This window comes from Gymnoscopelus microlampas, assembly GCF_963454915.1.
Source record: "Gymnoscopelus microlampas genome assembly, chromosome: 1".
In the NCBI taxonomy this organism is placed as follows: domain Eukaryota; kingdom Metazoa; phylum Chordata; class Actinopteri; order Myctophiformes; family Myctophidae; genus Gymnoscopelus; species Gymnoscopelus microlampas.
This window is the reverse complement of record NC_139962.1, coordinates 380,301-400,408: the sequence shown is the minus strand read 5'-3', so window position 1 is coordinate 400,408 and position 20,108 is coordinate 380,301. Positions and strand designations below refer to the sequence as shown.

Genomic DNA, 20,108 nt, shown 5'->3' with positions numbered 1-20,108 from the left:
GTCCCTTTCCCATGTTGTTCCCATGTTTCCAAGTGTTCCATGAACTGGAATGCAGCATTTTATGTTGAAAGAATCTCTGTGTAGAAATCCATTCTGTACGCTGCATCTCCTGTAAAGGCTTGGTTATACTTGGTCGGGCGCAGTGTTGCGCACCGAAAATAGCTGATCTGCAAGCTCACAATGCATTGCAGCGCGATGCGCTGTGAGCATGTAGATCAGCTATTTTTCGTTGATCCGCTATTTATTTTGCCAAAGATGCCCTTTTAGAAATGTAAGCCCATGCCCCTGTAAACATTCTCTGCACGTCCCTGTGGAGAAGTGCTCTGCTACCACCCGTCCGTCTATCATTGCACAAGTGTGATGAAGCTTCGGACGAGCTGGACGATGGTCTGAGAGGAAGGGACGGCGCCGCCCGCTGGAGATGACGGGCGCGACGCCGCCCTACAGAAGTGACGATTCAAGCCGGAGAGGAGAGTGGTCATCTCAGAGCTCAGCTCCTGTTTGAGCCTCTGCTTGTCTCCGGGGAAGGAGCCACCAGGGTTCTTCAGACACCCGACAGCCTGGGAGATCAGGACGGAGACACACTGCTCCATGGTGAACATCAGTAAAGACCTCAGGGCTGCTTGGACCTCCTCTGATGAGGCTTCACTCCACGGAACAAGCTCTGGTTTCTTCTCCACGTCTCCTAGCAGTGTGAGGGCCACGTTCACCGTGGACACCAGGGTTCCGAAGGAAGGAGGCACGTCTGGGTTCAGGGGCGACGTCGTGAACGCGGGGACAAACAGGGTCCTGAACTCGGCCAGGTCCAGACGCCGCTCCGGCAGGAGCAGGCTGCAGTCCGGAGTGAAGTGATGCAGAGCGTACAGAGTTTTACTGAGGATCTTCAGGAGCTTCTGCTCCACCTCCCGTCTCTCTGCTGTGTCCTTAAGGGGACTTTGAGGGACTTCCGGGGGGTCCCTTACGGGTGTGTAATTCTCCGAGTCCGTCGCCAAAAGCTTACCAAACGGGCGGCCCTTGATATTAACATGTTTGAGACCCGCCGCCTTAGAGGCGGTCTGGGGCGGACACAGAGGATCCGGTGGTAACACCTCTCCATGTCTAACCCGGAGGTACCGCCGGAGTGCCGTCCTGCTCTGAAGGACGTACGTACACGTCTGACACAGGGAACACAGGCTCACCTGCACGTCTCTGAGGAGTCTGGGGAGGTGGAACTGCCACTCCTTACAGAAGCCGGAGAGCTGCAGCAGAAAGGCCAGAGTGTGATCAGCCTCATCCAGACCGTCCAGGCTGTGCAGCGTTCGCACTGCGTTCAGACACCGCAGCACGCCTTCCTGATGAACCCCTACAAAGTCCAGGGCTTCGTTTATGAAGCTATAACGCAGCGTCTTCAGCAGACTCTCCATAAGGGACATGCAGAGTTGGTACACTCTTGTCCAGCATGGGGGGGGGGTGGTGGTGTCATGGCATTTGCGAAAGAAACCTCCGTTTGAAGGGACTTCGTACACGTTGAGAAGCGGAAGACAGATACTCTGAGTAACTGCTGCTCCGGCAACGACTGCTGCCCCCTGCTGGGAGCGGGCCAGCGTTAGCAGCAGCTGCAATGCGGCCTCGGTGAACTCAACATTCTGCTTGGAAACCAGACTGAGTTCCAGAGCACTAAGGAGCGAGGGAAGAAGCTGCTGCTTCCTCATCACTGGCAGCCATTCTCCGTCCTCATCAGCAGCACACAGCTCCTTGGCGAGATGCAGTGACAGAACACACACCTTCTGAAGGCCTTGAGGAGGAGCATCCATCTCCATATCGCTCCTCTTGTTCTGCAGACGCCCTGCTCGGCTCACGTGGCGAGTTCTGTCCATCAGTACGAGTGCCTCATACTTCACTGTCTCGCAGACACGTAGCAGCAGCTGGGGCAACTGGGATATCTGTCCGCCGCGGGGTCCCCGTATTTGCAGCACTGTTATGAGCGCAGAGAACACCTTGGCCTTCGTTCCGTCCATCAACGGATGCTCAGCTTGAAGGACGCTCTCCGTGATGAGGGACAAGGGGGACAGGACGTCCGGGGCAGCAGCCACCACGCTCCTCCACTGTTCCAGGAGGGCAAGCAGCAGAGAGGCCATCGTGGAGCCCAGACGCAGACGAGGAAGCGACACGGGAGCCGTCAAAACTGCTCTGGTTCCGTCCATGATGTTCATGAAGAGCTTCAGTCTGATCGAGTCGTCTGTCAGGTGCATGATGTCTGAATTAGTGGCGGACACCCTGATCAGGAAGCCCCAGGCTGAGATCAGCGTCTGGGTCTCAGAGAAGGAGTGGAGGTACTCCTCTTCCGTCTCCGCCACATGGAACACCAGTGACTTGACGTACTGGGACCAGTACTCATAGCGCCGACCACTGGAGAACTTGTGCAGCACATCCTTCAGCGACCGCTCCAAGGAATCGCCGGCGACATAATAAACTTCTAGGCCGATGATCTTCATAACAAAGGCACAGATCTCCAGAACGCAAGGCTCTTGGGTATCCATAGAAGCGAGGGTCGGGAAGAGAGGCGTTGACAAATTTTCCCAAAACCTCTCTTTGGCGCGTAGGACAGAGATGGCGCTGTCGCTACGATCTTGCCAAAGGGCAAGAAGGAAAGCCAGGGCTGCCCGGTGGAGCGGAGGTGGACTCAGGGACTTGGAGTCGATGAGGTCCAACACAACGTGCAAATAGCTGCACTCTCCTAAGAGGAACTCCTCTGTCTCCTTCCTGAATCTGGAGGTCAAAGACGGAAGCTTGTTTGAGCCCCGGTTTCCGTCTTTGACTTCCAGATTAAGGAAAAGCTCGATGAGGCCTGGCTGAGTTTCCACGGCGACGGAGAGGAACTCCAAGATATTGACCTTCAACCTCAGGTCTTCCGTCCTGCTCCGCAGTCGAGTCAGGAAAGCGTCTCGTACGGCCGCCGCGTCGCCGCCCAGACAGGCGCAGAGCAACATGGGCGTCGCCACAGCGAGCCTCTTCAGCAGCTGGACGGCCAGACGCGGAAGCGCCGGCTCATGTTTGTGGTAGACGTACTTGGCCAGGACGGCGATCAGATTGTCACCGTGGCAACCCCTGTGCTGCGTCAGTGCCCGTTGCAGCGGTGACATCACGTCAGAGGGCGGCGGCTTCAGACGCATCACGTCGTTTGTGATGGAGAACGCCAACTTTACCGTTTGGATCAGTATCTGAACCGAGCCCTCCGATTGGCCACCGCCAAGCTGTGCAGCCAGGCCTGTATGGATGGTGTCTGCTCCCACCGCCATGATGTCGACCACAGCCAGGCCGGCTTCAGTGTTAGCCAGGATGTGGACGCACACAGACTGCAGGGTGGGAGCGCCCACTTCATCCTCCTGAGGGAGCTCCGGAGTCAGGTTGAGAACAGCATGGATGAGCTCCAAGATCAGACAGCCGATCCTCTCTCTGACACCATAGACGCTGTAGCGCCACCTATGGTAGACGGGCAGCATGTTCTTCAACACCAGCAGTATGCAGGGGATCAGGGCGCGGTGGCGAGCGCTTCCTAGGTCACTAGTTCTTCCTTGCTCACTCTTCAATAAGGTTGTGACGAGGCTCAAGAAGGCGATCGTCACGGGGTACTCTCCCCTAGACTTCTCCAAAACCAGCAGGTTGCCATAGTTACCTGCCTTCATGCCTTCGGCGCTCACGCACCGCTCCATGTCGGTCACATCGCCGGAGGCGAACGGGAGGAATCCTGTGTGATCCAGACCAGACCAAACGATTCCTGGCGTTCCGGAGGCCAATGCCACAAGACAGTTCACGCCAGAGGCGATCACATCCAGTGGAGGGTTGATGCATGACATCAACCTCTGCAGCAACAGGGAGATGCGTGAAGTAAGAGGCGACAGACTGTCGGCCACAGTCCAGTCTGTATGTATTATCATCTTCTGCACCAGGTCCAGGATGGGTTTCACACGTTCACAGTGAAACACCTCGTCTGCAGATGTCGCCACACGCAGCAGCATCTCAAACTCACACAAGAAGAGAGTCCAGGAGCTGTAGGAGAAGTCCCATTGCACCACAAAGGCTTGGTCACCGAGTCGCACCCCCACCTGGCCAGAGACTCCCTGAGGCATCTGCAGGTTGGTCTGTCCCTGAGGCATCTGCAGGTTGGTCTGTCCCTGGCCAAGCGGGTAGAGGAGCCTGGCCGTCAGTCTCCTCCACAATGTCTCGTCATCCCTGGACATCACGTCGTTGGGCTTGTGTTTGTAGACCTCCGTGTAGGAGGACATCTTGTCTAGAAAAGAGTACACCCTTTTTGCAGTTGACTTGTTTGACAGAAGAGCAGTCAGGAGCTGTAACAGAGGTCCGAGTTTGTGAGGAAACATCCCGACGGCGCCGTCCAGAATGGTTCCCAGTCCCACGTGGGTCCTCGTTTCCCAGAATAGCTCCGGCAGGCCGGGAGCGGACAGGACCTGACAGGCGGCGTCGATGAAGTCCTGTTGGTCGCCCAGAGTCTCCTCTTCAAAAGAGCAGATGACAAATGAGAGGAGGCCATAGATGCACATTTTTGCCTTGTTCGCTGTACAGTTTTCCCCAGAGACACTGAGGCTTTGCAGCATGGCGCTCAGGTACCGGAACACCCCAAGCCGCAGCGAGGTGTTTCCTATCGTCCTGACGACCACGCGGGATTCATCCGGTTGCAGCGTGTGTCTGAGCAGGAGCCAAGCCAGCAGCACAGGACCATGGTGAGGAACATCACCCAAGGTCAGCAGCAGCCGGTCCATCTCCTCATTGACGTCAGGGGTGTCGGAGAACTGATGCCGCTCCGTGACGCCCTCCAGGGCACACCGATGAAGCAAAGCCACGTCCATTCCCTCGACGAGGATCAGGGAGCTGAAGTAACCGATGCGGTCGAGCAGAGAATTCATGCTTTCGTCCATAAGTTGTTCGTTGGTCTGCCGTAGGCCGAAGCCCACTTCCTGGAACATCTTTGTGAAGCCCAGCAGGTCCGAGGGACTCATCTCAAAGTGTGCGTAATACAAGAAGAGAATCTCCAGGAGCAGAGACTGTTCCCTCAGACACTGGAGAAACCAGCGAGACGCCTGCCTCTCCGTCATAACGTCTCCATGAGTTTCCCACGTCGGTGCCTCTGCTCTGAACAGCTTCTCCAGCTGAGAGCGATAGCTGCCAGCCAGGCGCCGCTCCAGTCTGGTGACACAGTCTGAGAACTCCGTCTTGTAAGGGTGTCGGTCATCCTGGAAATAAGTCAGCAGGAGTAGAACACATCTGAGAAGACTGAGACGTTCCTGGTGGTAATAGTCACACATGTTCAGCAGAAGGACCCGGCTCTGTCTCTCATCCTGAAGAACCGTCTGTAATGAGCCACGGTTTCCTCTGTAGTCCTCCTGTAAGTAACACTGTAACATGTTTACACTCTGCTGCTGGTCCAGACCTAGTGCTGTGCTGACCCTCAGAGCAAAGACATTCAGCGGTTGGTCGGTCTGAAGCTTCCCAGCAGATGAGCTGCTGGGTGCTTTGTAGTAGCTCAGTCCCTCACAGAGCCTCTCCCAGTGTCTGTCCAGTTCTGTGTGGATGTGAGGAGGTTGTCTCAGAGCAGACCTTCCCAGTAAGATGGTCCATAACTCTCCACTGCTCCTGACACAAACCTCCGAGTCCTTCATCTTATATTCCTGTTGGATGTGATACATTCACATCGTTTATTCATCACACTAGCAGCGTGTAACCATCTTAATGGCGGGCGGTGACATCACTTATCTATGACATCAGTCTTTCATGACATATCTATGATGTAATGACTGGCAAGGTTTCAAAGCGACCAGAGTTCTGTTGACTTGCATTAGAATATTTCAAACAAAAAATTGGGCCTGATGCCTGTTGGGAATGCATGTCCCTCAAGTTATGCAATACCCCCTGTACCTGTCAGTACATAGCCTTTCCTTTACCAAGACCCCTCGCCTTGCCTCCTCGCGGCAGCATGCTTTAACTGGAGTCTTGCGACTCCAAGCTAAAAGGTAGGGGATCGACCTGCTGCCTTGTTTCCACAAGGCAGCAGGTCGATCCCCTACCTTTCCAGGAAGACAAAGGCTAGAGGAGCACACCCGTAGAGAAAAGCACCGTGATGGAGGCACACGTAGGCGGGCCACGACACACTGGGGTTTCCTGTAGCTGTGAAGAGGTGCTGGTTGTCCTGGGTTTCCCCCTTGCCACTAGGCTCCATCTCTTCGTGGCAAAGATAGGAAGACTAGCCTGGTAGACAGATAGATAGATAGATAGATAGATAGATAGATAGATAGATAGATAGATAGATTTTTATTATAGTGTCCTGCACCACATGATGCCCAGCCCGCACGGGCTTATAAGACACTCACACAATGTACATACACCAAGATACACCACAAACAGAATACATAAACATTTTGATTGTCCAAGTTGTGGGTTACGGGTACATCGTCCTCCACCTCAACTGCCATGCTTTCTCTATGAATTTTCCTAAAACAAAAACGTACTTATTGAACAGCCAACTTAACAAATAACATTCAGACATCCAAAACAAATCTGGATTCTTAACCTGCATTTTTTCAAATAAAGAATTTCGTACATCATTGTACAGTGGACAGTGAAAAACAAAATGAACCTCATCCTCCACAACTCCCAGGTCACAAAGAACACACAATCGCTGCTCCTCAGGAATGCCAGTATATCTACCCACCTCAACTGCCAGAGGTAATGCACCAGATCCCCAAACCCCCCGATTCTGGAAATCTAATATGCATTTGATTTCAGGAATTGGGTCTGGCCTGAGGGCTTATCTGGGGTTTCTTGCTCGTCCACAAAATGGACTAGCCTATCAGCGTCCTCGCTCATTGTTCTATGATTGACAGCGCATTTTGGCCAATCAGGTGGAACCCGAGTGCAGCCGAGCGAAAACAAACGGCGGCCATTAACACTTTGTCCAAAGTTTTTTCCGCTGTTTTAAAACTTCAAAACGCTCTCAAACTTCTTTTCTAGGGTACGGAATTTACTACATAATGCACTATGTTGATAGTGTTAGTGATACAGTAATAATTCAGCCCCGTATGTTTGAAGTTTCAATCCAAGTGAGAGAGGTAGAGATGAAGCAGGATGTATGGATAATCTAACTAATTATAAGATGAATGTGTGTGATTGCTAAACCTCATTACACTAGTGCAGTGTTCCTGTGTTCATCATCATTTATCTACTCAAACATGCAAGGCTGCTGTTTGCCATAAAGAACAGAAAGTAGTCAGGACGGAAGAGCGATATACAAGCTATCAATAGATCTAAAAGTTCACACAACAGGCGCTGGTTGGTGCAGTGGTGAAGTACCTGCCCACCACCGCCTAGTCCAGGGTTCTAAATCTTCGAATCCACCGCGGTGCATCCGACATTGTCGAGTGTCTATACGAACACAATTGACCTGTGTTTGGGGAAGGGAAACCGGGCGGGGGGCGGGGGGGGGGGTGATATTTGTCACTGCACGTAATCCTGCAGGCCTACCACCACCACAGGTCCACTGGTAAGCAGTGCTTCATCTGTAAATGATTACAAAACATGAACCCGTTGGTCTTGCCAATCTGTCTCTATCTGTCTGTCTGTCTGTCTGTCTGTCTGTCTGTCTGTCTCTCTCTCTCGTTCAGGACAGCAGAGACACTGATGTCAGGACAGCAGAGACACTGATGTCAGGACAGCAGAGACACTGATGTCAGGACAGCAGAGTCACTGATGTCAGGACAGCAGACACTGATGTCAGGACAGCAAGCGTCACTGATGTCAGGACAGCAGAGTCACTGATGTCAGGCCAGCAGACACTGATGTCAGGACAGCAAGCGTCACTGATGTCAGGACAGCAGCGTCACTGATGTCAGGACAGCAAGCGTCACTGATGTCAGGACAGCGGAGTCACTGATGTCAGGCCAGCGGAGTCACTGATGTCAGGACAGCGGAGTCACTGATGTCAGGACAGCAGAGTCACTGATGTCAGGACAGCAGAGTCACTGATGTCAGGACAGCAGAGTCACTGCCCATCTTTCACCGCAGGCTGAAAACCCACTTCTTCAGGAAACAATATCTTTCCTCTTTGCCTGGCCTACTTGTTGTACTAGTTGTACAAGCTCTTGTTTTATTGTTTTCACTTTCCGCCCCCCCCCCCCCCCCCCCCCCCTCGGCCAAGCTAACATTGGTCAAGCCTCACGTGACAATACGTTGAAAGAGTGTGCTCTGATTGGCTAGTGAGACGCATGACGTATAGCGGCCTATAAATAGATGTGTCACTTTGAAAGAGTCTTGGTCACTTTGAAAGAGTCTTGGTCTCTTTCAAAGTGAGGTAAGACAGGAATAATCACGAAATGGCTGAGAAATGGCGGAGTAACACTTAAGACAGGATTAATCAAGTAACACTTAAGACAGGATTAATCAGGAACAGTACTGGCGGAGACCTGTGCTCCGAGGAGCACATTTTCTAGTTGTTTTATTGGATCTTGTTTATTTGATTGTTACGATCCTTAGTCTAGGGAATGAAAGGACTGTGACATCAGGTTGAAAAGCGAATTGTTGTTTTATTGAATGACCTTCTTTTGGTTTCTTTTAAATTTAAGAGGAATTTAAATACAGGTAATGGATGCACCTGAATTTTACATAATGGACAAACCCCGGACGCAAACCAATAAATAAACAAAACAACCTACCTATCCTTACTTTTAACCCTCTAACTATCCTAACCTACACCAAAACAAAAAGTACAATGGGACTCTAAACTAATCTATCTGTTCTAATCTAAACAAGGCAAAAGGTTTGTTTACAAAAAGCTGGCGGTTTGTTATACATACAAGGTTGTGGTTAAAACTATAATACAACAGAAAATAGCGGGTTCACAAAGTCAAAATGTGAGCACCTGTAGAGCACAGGGGCTGCCAAACTTTTAGCACCCCTACTGCAACACAGTAGAGGGTAGCATGAACCGAAACGGATCCCAGGATATTTGAACCGAACCGAACGGACCCTAGAAAGAAATCAAATTTACAGGACCCTGCCCAAAACGACACCGAGAATGATTAGATCCGGTCCGAAATGGAGCCGATTAAAATTGGACCCGATCCTAAATGGACCCGGGGAAAATGGAGCCGATCCGGCCGGGTCTTTAGACCCGAACCGTGTCCGATGCTATATTATGCTTATTTTCTCCATATCATCGAGACTGGTCATCTCAGCGCCACCCTCCCCCGCCTCTCCGAGGCGAGCTACAGCGGAGGGTTGCGTCATGCAGAAGTTGAACAGCTACGTTTTCACAGACTTTCACATCCCCCCAGCTCAACCTATAAATGAACATAGGAATGAGCCTAGATGCATATCAATTGTCCATTGTGTGACCTGTCCTGTTGTAGGAGTTAGAAATGAAATGAATAAAGTGGGCATGAGTGAACTGCTGCGCAACGAATACCAAAACTATGAGAACGCCCGCTCGCCCCAAAACACAGTCGCCCCGGGGAAAATCCGGCGGTATTCACCTGGTATTCCTAAACATATCAGTAAAACTATGCCTAAACCTAACTTTATTCCTAATCTTAACCTCAGTAAAACTATGCCTAATCCTAAACCTATTTCTACCCTTATCCTCAGTAAAACAAATACAAGAATACAAGAACCGCTGGTCCGCCTGAAAAATGGGGGCGAGGGTGTTTTGGGACGAGCTGCGCCAGAGCCTTTCCCTGCGCGAGTGCATGACACCGTCGGCCAACTTTTACCACTTTATCCATTGCAGACAGACAGTCACTGTGCTTGCATAATATCCACGACCCACACGTGTTCGGGTCCCTTTAACGACAATTGGGTCCGGCTTGGTTCAGATTCTATCAGTGACACCTCGGAAAATCTCGGTTCTGTTTATCAACACTGAGCGAACACCCTACTCAGCGCTGATTAGGAGGAGACACAGCTGTGTCTCTCAGCTGTGTTGTGGCGTATCAAAAATAGCAGACATACAAGCTCACAACGCAGCGCATTGCGACGTGCTGTGAGCTTGTAGCTCTGATATTTTCAACGCGCGACACCATCGTACAACGAATAGGCTAATCTAAACCACACAGTCAGATCATGATAAAAGCTTTAAATGATTATGATTTTAATGGTTGTAGCCAGCTACTTTATCCAAATGATAATATTAATAATAGGCTTAAATGATAAAATAGCCTAATAACAGCATTTTCCCAACCGGACACGGTGGCCGGTGGTGTTTATAATTACCGGCCAATTAAACATTTTACCGGTCAATGGCCGGTAAAAACCCGGATACTAACGGAATCCCTGCTTTGTAGCTCTTATTTGTGTGTGCATTGAGTGTTGTAGACAGTAGGCCGTTGTGGGACAGTGTAACTGATGTGAATTATTTTATTGACCCTTAAAGGAGACAATTGGAGAAGAGGAGAAGGACTGATAAACTATATGGACTATATATATAATCACAGCGCGTCTTTTCCAGGACTTTGTCAGAATCTAGCTTACTACTTACTTTTTATTGTTAGTGTTTATAGCTAGTAATAGCTAGATAGTTTATAGCTAGATAGTTTTATAGCGGGATCTCGGGAGGGGGGTAAGTTGCTGCGCAACTCACACACGTCAATGAATGAATGGAAAACAATAACAAGAACTTCAGCGTTCATACCGAAACGTTTATTTTGTTTAAGCACCTGGCTGAGCGCATAAGGTATGTTTGTCACATGATGCAATGTGTTGTTTATGTTGCGTTGTATTCTTTGAATGTTTTCACCAAGTTATTAGTCACTTTTGACTTTTGAGTGTCATTCTGCCGATGAGTTTTTGGACCCTTTGGGAGGCCTCAGTGGCGTGAATGAATAATTAAGAGTAAAACGTACATTTCATGTTTGCTAAAAGACATACATAATACAAATAACTTGCATTTCATTGTTGTTGGTTTAAGAAGATAAAAGCTATTTTCTTTGTGATTAAGAGAATTGATATTTTGCTATTTCTTATGTTTTGCACTCTAAAGAGAGATTTAGTTTTAAAAACAATTCATGCTGAGTAATGGTCACACAGGCTCTTGTCAAATGTTGTTGATCTGTATTATTTTGCATTTGTTACAGCATATGGTTTTGTTGGATATGTTTACAGCAGCCATATTGTAACGTATGTTTTGTTTTCTGTTTTCCCACCTGTACAGTCAAATCATCCTTGATCAGCTCATCATGATCTCAGGTCATCTCTGTAAATAACCTTTTCAGCACCCCTGAATAACATTGTTACTTTATAGCACCTTAAATTTATGTCAAATTACGCTACGCAAATATGTCAATCTTTCCCCCTAAGATACAGCGTGTCAATTTCCTTTAGGATTTAGGACAGATTGACGTTATAGGCCTACTATACGTTTAACCACTTGAACCCCAGCATCCCTATTCTGGGAGGAACATTAGCCAAACATAGCCGATCTACAAGCTCACAAACAGGTTGCAAGGGTGACACGTTGTGAGCTTGTAGATCTGTCATTTTTGGCAAAGATCTTTGGAGTACATCAAAAAAGAACGTAGTGAGGTCTGGGTTTACTGAGTCTAAGTGGTTAAACTGAAGTGATTTGATGAATTCCAAATATTATCAAAGCATCCTGCTGTGGCACCCCTGGACTTGTGTCACGGCACCCTAGGGTGCCACGGCCCGTGGTGGAATAAGTACTCAAATGTTTTTTAGTAAAAGTATCAATACTCTAATGCAGAAGTACTTTGTTACAAGTAAAAGTCCGGAATTCAAAATGTACTTGAGTAAAAGTACAAAAGTATTGGTATCAAAAGGTACTTAAAGTACCAAAAGTAAAAGTACTAAAATATTTGAAAATAGCGGATCTACAAGCTCACAACGCATTGCGATGTGACGTGTTGTGAGCTTGTAGATCTGCTATTTTTGAATAGCCTATGTATAAAAGAGGGCTATATTGGGTTATATAAACAACCCAAACCCAATAAACAACCCAATCTGACAGACCTCTGTCTGTCTGTCTGTCTGACAGACAGACAGACAGACAGACAGACAGACAGACAGACAGACAGACAGAATGACACACACGCACGCACGCACGCGCGCGCGCGCACACACACACACACACACACACACACACACACACACACACACACACACACACACACACACACACACACACGTCACATGATGTATTTATTGTTCTGAATGTCTTGTCTTTGTAATATATTTGTTTTGTCTCACACAGTAAAACAATGAGTTGAGATGAATGAATAAATGTAATAAAATAAAGTCTGACTTTGTCTGTTTCTTTATAGAACTGAACCACAACACACCTATTATTATTATTAAACATATATTGAAAGTAGCCGATCTACAAGCTCACAACACGTCACACTGCGACGTGTTGTGAGCTTGTAGATCGGCTACTTTCACTATATTTAAATAGGGGCTTAAGTGGTCAAATATAATATGTTTTCCCTTCCTACAAATGTAGTCAAAGTCATGTGCTTGCAAATAATAATAATAATAATGATGACAATAATAATATTGTCCATAAAGTGGGGAGTACATGTACTTGAGTACATGTACTTTATTACTTTAGTTACTGTCAGTACATTAGTTCTAGCTCTATGTACACAACAGCAGCTGCAGTACACACATGTGGCCCGAGGAGGGCAGTGCTACTCCGTATATTAAACCGTTACCTCTTGACGCGTAGAGCTCTCTGCTATAAAACTACACGCACGCTGTTTGATGACGTCATCTAAAGCGACAACTGCAAGTGAAGGAGCAGCAGAGAGAGCAGAAAGCATTGAAATCACTTTAATGATCAGATTAAAGAGCATTTATAACAGTTAATATTAACTCTATGTACGGAATAATGGAGGTGGACGGCAGTGTGATGGAGGGGGTGAGTTTATGTATTAACATCCCTACCAAAACACGAGTGAAGTATAACAACAGTAAGCCCTGGTTTTCTAAATCACTCAGGATGCTCAGGAATGAAAAGCAGCAGGCTTTCAGAAATGAGAACAAGGATCAGTACAGGCTTGCAAGACAAAAACTAAATAAGGCCATCAGAGCAGCGAAGATTGAATACAAAGTCAAAATGGAGGCTCAATTTAATGGCTGTGACTCATCTGCTGCCTGGAAGTCACTTAAGAATTTAACCAACTATAAGAAGAAACCACCACAGGTCGCTCCTTCTGTGAATTTGGCCAATGAGCTTAATGTGTTTTACACACGATTTGAATTGCCCTCTATTGACGGCCCCCAGCCCCTCCCCCCTCCACCCCCCTCACTGGAGCCATATGTAGGGCAGACCCCACTGGAGCCAGCTGCAGGACAGACCCAACATCAAGCAGCCCCCCTCAGCATCGAGGAGAAGGATGTGCTCCGGCTCTTTACCCGGCAAAATGTCAGGAAAGCAGGAGGCCCAGATGGAATTTCTCCGGCCACCCTGAAACACTGTGCCAGAGAGCTAGCCCCAGTATTTACTGGCATTTGTAACGGATCCCTTGCCCAATGCAAAGTGCCAGCCTGTTTTAAATCATCCATTATTATCCCCATTCCCAAAAAAGACAGAATTACAGGCCTCAACGATTACAGGCCAGTGGCCCTAACGTCTGTAGCCATGAAATGTTTTGAAAAACTAGTTGTTGCCTACTTAAAACCCATCACTAACCCTCACCTTGACCCATCACAGTTCGCATACAGAGAAAACCGTTCAGTGGATGATGCAGTCAACATGAGCCTCCATCATATTTTGGACCACCTGGACACCTCCGGTACCTACGCCAGGCTGTTGTTCATTGACTTCAGCTCTGCTTTTAACTCTGTTTTACCAGAGCGGCTCTGCGAGAAGCTTCTAGCCCTGGGTGTGGACCCCTCCATCAGCCGGTGGATCAAAGACTTCCTTACCAATAGGACCCAACAGGTGCGGCTAGGTTCCCACCTGTCTGACCCCCGGGTCACCAACATAGGGGCACCCCAAGGATGTGTACTATCCTCGTTTTTATATCTTTTGTACACCAATGACTGCATCTCCACCAACCCGACCATCAGGGTGATCAAGTATGCGGATGACACGACTGTGCTGGGTCTTATAAAAGGCAACGATGAGTCTGCGTATAGACAGACAGTGACCGACCTGGCTGTGTGGTGCTCTGAACACAACCTGGAGCTCAACCCACTCAGAGGCCCTCCCCCACTTGCACCCCTGATAATAAACAACACGACTGTCAAGGAAGTGGAAGCCTTTAAGTTCCTCGGCACAACCATCACTAATGACCTTAAATGGGAGACGAACACCTGCTCCATCATTAAAAGGGCCCATAGCGGGATGTTCTTCCTCAGGCAGCTGAGGAAACTCAACGTGTCTCGTCTGGTTCTGACGCAATTTTATAGAGCCACCACAGAGAGCATTCTTTCCTCGTCCATCTCTGTGTGGTTTGGTTCAGTCTCTGCCCTTGCAAAAAACAGGCTGCAGAGAATTGTGCGTACAGCAGAGAAGCTGACTGGGCAGAGGCAGCTCTCTGTTAAGGTGGATTTCCATTGGCATGGTACCACACCACACCACACCACACTGACCAACACAGCATCGGTTTCCACTACAATGAAGTGGGTAGAGTGGGGTGTAAGTGGTACTAAACTGGTGCCGAAAAAGGACCTACTACTGGGTAGGTCTGAGCTGGGCCAAGCTGGGCCATAGCAGTGACGTATAAGGCTGCTGCTACTGATTGGTCGGCTCACAGCTGTGTCTGTCCACTCAGGTCTCTGTAAAATGTAAACACTACGGGAGCAGTGTTGCCATGTCCACTTATTATAAGCGACATTGGGCTTATTTTTCTTGGGCTTATTTAAGTTGCTTGTAAATATTGGTAGTACTTTTACTCCACTACAATTATCTGAAAAGTATTAGTTACTAGTTACTTTTCAGATATAAATGATTACATTATAAAACATACATTAACCACTTAAGCCCTATTTTATACCTAGGCTATTTCAAAATAGCCGATCTACAAGCTCACAACGCATCGCATTGCATCATTGTAGATCTGCTATTTTCAAACATTTTAGTACTTACTTTTGGTACCTTAAGTACATTTTGATACCAATAGTTTTTGTACTTTTACTCAAGTAATTCCAGACTTTCACTTGTAGAGTGCTTCTACATTGCAGTATTGATACTTTTACTTAAGTAAAACATTTGAGTACTTTTTCCACCACTGCTTGCTTCTAAAATGTAGTTGATTATTTGGGGCTTGTTTCCATATGTTGTTGAAACCAGTGGTTCTTAAACATTTTCATGTCAAGCACCCCCAAATTAATATGTATTTGTCATCATTATATATGTATATATTTTTTTTAAATAGCAGATGCACACACTCACAATGCGTCGCATCGCTACGCGTTGTGAGTTTGTAGATCTGCTATTTTCAAATAGCCGTAGATAGTCGCTTCTTTTGGGATTGTTTTCATAGACCTGATTGCTTATTTTTTTCTGCTAAACCTGGCAACAATGAAAGCCGACGACACACGCTAATAATGTTTATTTTATTTAGTGATGGCAACGTGTTTAGACACCACACAGGTCTTCCCAACAATAGCGAAGATTAAAGTCAGGGTGAACATGGCCAAATAATAACTTAAGAGCCAAACTAGCTCTGAGGAAGCACGCTAGCATTTAGGCTAACCCTGTAGCCTGAGGCTAGGTTGGTGTGTTAAAGAAAGGGGCGTTGATTTCCTTCGGGAGGGGAGGGGAGGGTGGGGATTCTGCGAGTGGGGACTTTTGTGCAATGGAAACGCAAGACATTTTGAAGCGGTTCGGTTCTGGTCTGGTCAATGCTGGACTGGACTAGGCTATAAGCCGTAATGGAAATTGGACTTAGTGAACTATACAATGCCAGGGTCAGAAAGCGAGCAGGGAAGATCTTCTCGGACCCCTCTCACCCTGGAAACAGTTTAATTAAAAAACTCCCCTCTGGAAGGCGTTTCCGTTCCATTAAGGCCACGACTACTCGTCACCAGAACAGTTTTTTCCCTAGGGCTATTTCGCTTCTTAAGAAGAAGTCATGAGCTCTATATTGTGCTGTTTTTAAGTTTATTATTTTTTCATTTTTTATGCTGTTTTAAGCTTTTAGAAATGTTCACTGTAGTTTTTAGAATTGTATCATATCCTGAGTATGTTGTCTTGTTGTGCTGTCTGTTTTTCTATCCGTTGAGCTGTGCTACACCACAACAAATTCCTGTGTGTCCTTGTGATACATTTGGCAATAAAGTGATTCTGATTCTGAAGACCCCCTTTTTTGAGAAAGATCCACTTTCTCAAACTTATTCATGTCAAGGACCCCCAAAATGACATGTTCCAGGGACCCCCTGCCCCCAGAAAGATTTGAGTTACAAATGTTCCCTTTAAAAATATGTGTATTAAAAATGTAAAATATTTGCAGTTAATGGTCAAGAGTTTTCAAAAATAGCAGATCTACAAGCTCATAGCTCGGCAGAGAGTGCCGCGCTATGAGCTTGTAGATCTGCTATTTTTGCTACTTTTGTGTGACATAGAACGGCCCTACAGTATATGCAATGTGTTCCTCTGGAGTGAGTGTGTAAATACCCAGCCAACATGTCCATCCGGGCCCCACATGCATGATGTCACTGTGTACACCTTTAACCAGGAAGTGAGGGTAGTGGTTGGCAGCAGGTAGGCAGCATGCCATCATGTTCTTCACTGTTATTTATGTAAAACATTCATTAACCTCCAACACAACTGTGTGGACTTCAGCTCATTACACAGGCCAGAGCTTGATCAGTGTGAGAGAAAGAGAGTGAGTGAAAGTGAGGGGAGGGAGGGGAGTCACCCACACACACATCTAGGAACCCATTCAGGAAAATAAAGAGGAAAGGGAAAGAGAACGACATAGAACCTCATCTCGGAGCTGTATAGCGGAGTGAGAGGTTCTTTATGGAGCTAGTGTAGCACTGGCCCTTTAAGGAAAGTGCATAAAGAGGGGTGGCCAGGTTTGTGGCCTCCTGTCTAGCCAGAAGCCTGGTTTGAGTGTTTGTGAGAGAGACCTGGAGGGATGAGGGGTACAGACTAATTCTCGGTAAGACAATCTGAAACAAATGACAAGGTTTTTTATAACTCATTGTAACAATAGTATATGTATAAGAGTTTAGATAGGCTGACAATATTAGGCCTGTTGTTAATTATATTAATATATATCTGTACTTCCAGAAGCCTCCAGGGCCTTTGAGTAGCAGTACTCTGTGGCTGTGCAGCCCTTTATCAATTGGAGCCATGAGCATACATTGACTATTTGGGTATGTTTGTTATTTTTCTGTATTTTGTCATCTTGCTATAGGAGCCTAATGAATTGATGAATTGTTGGAGGGTTGGTCTAATGTTTTATTATTTGATTTTTGTAGGAGCTGAACTAACTAATCACTGTTTTTTCCACCGTGCCATATATATATATATACTATTTAGACTGAGTGCAATAGGGTTGACTGAGGACAGAGCTATACTGGCCCATTAAGTAGCATTGCATGATTTTGACTTTGGTTTTGCTTATTTGTAGTTTGTTTTGATTTGCTTATTTGCTGATTTGCTTTTGGTTACTTATTTACTTTATTCTCTTTTGGTTTTGCATTATTTGGATTTGCTTTGTTTAATTTCTGTATATTTAGTTTAGAGGCCCCGAAGCCCCTTACCCTTATTGCCCCTTTGCTTCTTGAATTTAGTCCATTTTGCAGAACTCTAATACTAACCGCTTTATTCCTTTCTGTATTTTAACCTGATTATTTTTATACCAACTGTTGAATAAACTTGACACATTTGATACATCAGCCTCTGGTTCTGTTAATTCTGAACCCGTACCTTCCTGGGGAACCTTACCTTGTTCAGTCCTATATATCTATATATCTACAGTATATGATTAATGTGTTTAAAGGATCCCTCACTCCTATATGTGTGGGTGGCGTAGTCATTGCTTTTCCTAGCCCTGCTACACTAGCTTTACTGGTGACATTCCAGGGCACACTGGGGAGATGGTCGCTAAGACTCTCATAGATACGAAGATAAAAGTCAGACTGGATTACAAATTTGGTAAGTGGACTCAGACCACCAATAGGGACGAACTGAAATGAGTTAAGGCCCGCCCCAAAGGCACCGCTTCCTTCACACCGGGTGTTATTTTTTTAAATATTTGGAAAAACATTTAAATTATTTGTATGTAATGGCATGCCCACAGCACTGTAACATTGATGCTGCTATGTACTATGTTGCCGTGTATAATAGCATGTATTCTTCTATAGATAGCAGCTAATATTACACTAACATTTACTATGTTGCAGTGATGTATATAGTCTGTATACATTTATACTATACTATCAATGTAGGTATGTATGTAGCTGTGATGTGTATATAGTCTGTATTCTTCCATAGATATCACTGTAATATTAAAGGTAGGGTAAAAGTGATCTTTTTTTTGTAAAAAACAAAGAACTTTATGTTAAAAGGTTGAAGCTCTATATTGTGATAGTAATCATTGCTATAGAGTGTTCAGTAACAGGGGTCTTTCCATCTCTTTAAAAAAAAACATTGGTATTCCGACCTGAAAATGCATTTTATGAACAAACACTCTATAGCAATGAGAATATAGACCGATTTAACATTGATTTTAGCCAAATAAAATCACTTACCCTACCTTTTAATACTGGTATGTATGCTGGGGTATTTCATCATGTCTCACACTGTAGGTGTGTGGAGTGAAGTCTCTTTACCAACACAGAACACACTGGTTATTATAACCATTATTATGGTCAAGCAGTGATGAGAGGCTCTTTGCTGCCTCTCGTGGTCACCTTGTGCATTACAAATACAATTTAGGCATTTAGCAGACCCTCTGATCCAGAGTGACTTCCCAGAGTGTAAGATCAGAGTAAATGACATGAACCCTATAGTCAAACAAATAGCCGGCTAAATGCTCACATAAATAGAGCAAAGAAAACAAGGTAGTGCTTCAAAGAAACTAGGATGGCAGGTAAACGTCCATCCTCCTAGGATCTGTCTAAACAGCACAAAAACTAATCTCTGAATAACATGATGTGAACAAATAACCAGCATATCTCTGCATAGTTAGTATAAGTAGCATTTATTCCACATCTTAGAAGCCAGGAGGGAGAAGAGTCTCTAGGATGTGTGGCTGACATGTTATTTAATGAGATAGTTCACCACCAAAATGTCATTTCTTTTTTCCTATCTATTCTTATGGAGACTTGAGTTGAATGGATGGATATATATTTTTTTTTTCACATTCCTAAGCCAATAATTTGATGACCCGCTGCCTACCGGTCCGCTGGTCCTCAAATTATTGGCTTAGGAATGCGACAAAAACAAAAAAAATAGCCATGAATTTAAGTCTCCATGGGGTGACTAATCGATAGAAACAAAGTGTCTCTTTGGGTGAGCTGAGCTATCCCTTTAAAGCCACTCAACCTGCTCTAGTGGCCGTAGAAGACTGGCTGTACTGTGAAGCTCCCAGGTACAAAATGTCTGTTAACTGAACACTATGTAGAAGCCAGGATATTACTAACAAGTACTTGATATGCTCAACAAACCTCACCTGATTAAATAAAATGTCAGTATATCAGACGATAACAGTGTCGTTAGAATATAAAGAGGACCCTTTTGGTCAAGAAGCTATTTGTTTGCATGTTAATTTAAATGTGGTGAGAGAGTAACTCCAATACTGCATTCGTTCACATCTTACCACATTATTACAACCTCATTTCACTAATGCTCAGCCTGAGTTGAATTAAATCACTGTGATAAACAGGCAATAAAGAGATGAAAACGGGTGAATCATGTTCATACCATAAGGTTCCAACTCTCAGAGTTAAATGAACACTGAGGATTTCACTGTGTAACCACATGTACTAACTGTAACAGTAATGTTGTGTGTTCTCTCTGCAGGCGAGACCCACTCCACCACACCTCACCTCTAGACATGGCTGACAACATCCTGGATGCTGCCTGCCAGAGAGAATCACCACAGGCTGCCAAGGGGATGAAACTGGACACTAAGGTTGGGCGATATGCC

At 46.2% G+C, this 20,108-nt stretch overlaps 1 protein-coding gene across 1 annotated transcript; it reads right to left on the bottom strand.

The window, feature by feature from the left end:
- Positions 1-344: 344 nt before the first annotated feature.
- LOC311047026 (nucleoporin NUP188-like) lies at positions 345-5,657 on the bottom strand (the record flags this gene model as incomplete). The annotated part of the gene is made up of 1 exon (XM_084059608.1): positions 345-5,657. One exon carries the CDS (start codon positions 5,655-5,657, stop codon positions 345-347), a length of 5,313 nt encoding a protein of 1,770 aa, XP_083915734.1.
- Positions 5,658-20,108: the final 14,451 nt, after the last annotated feature.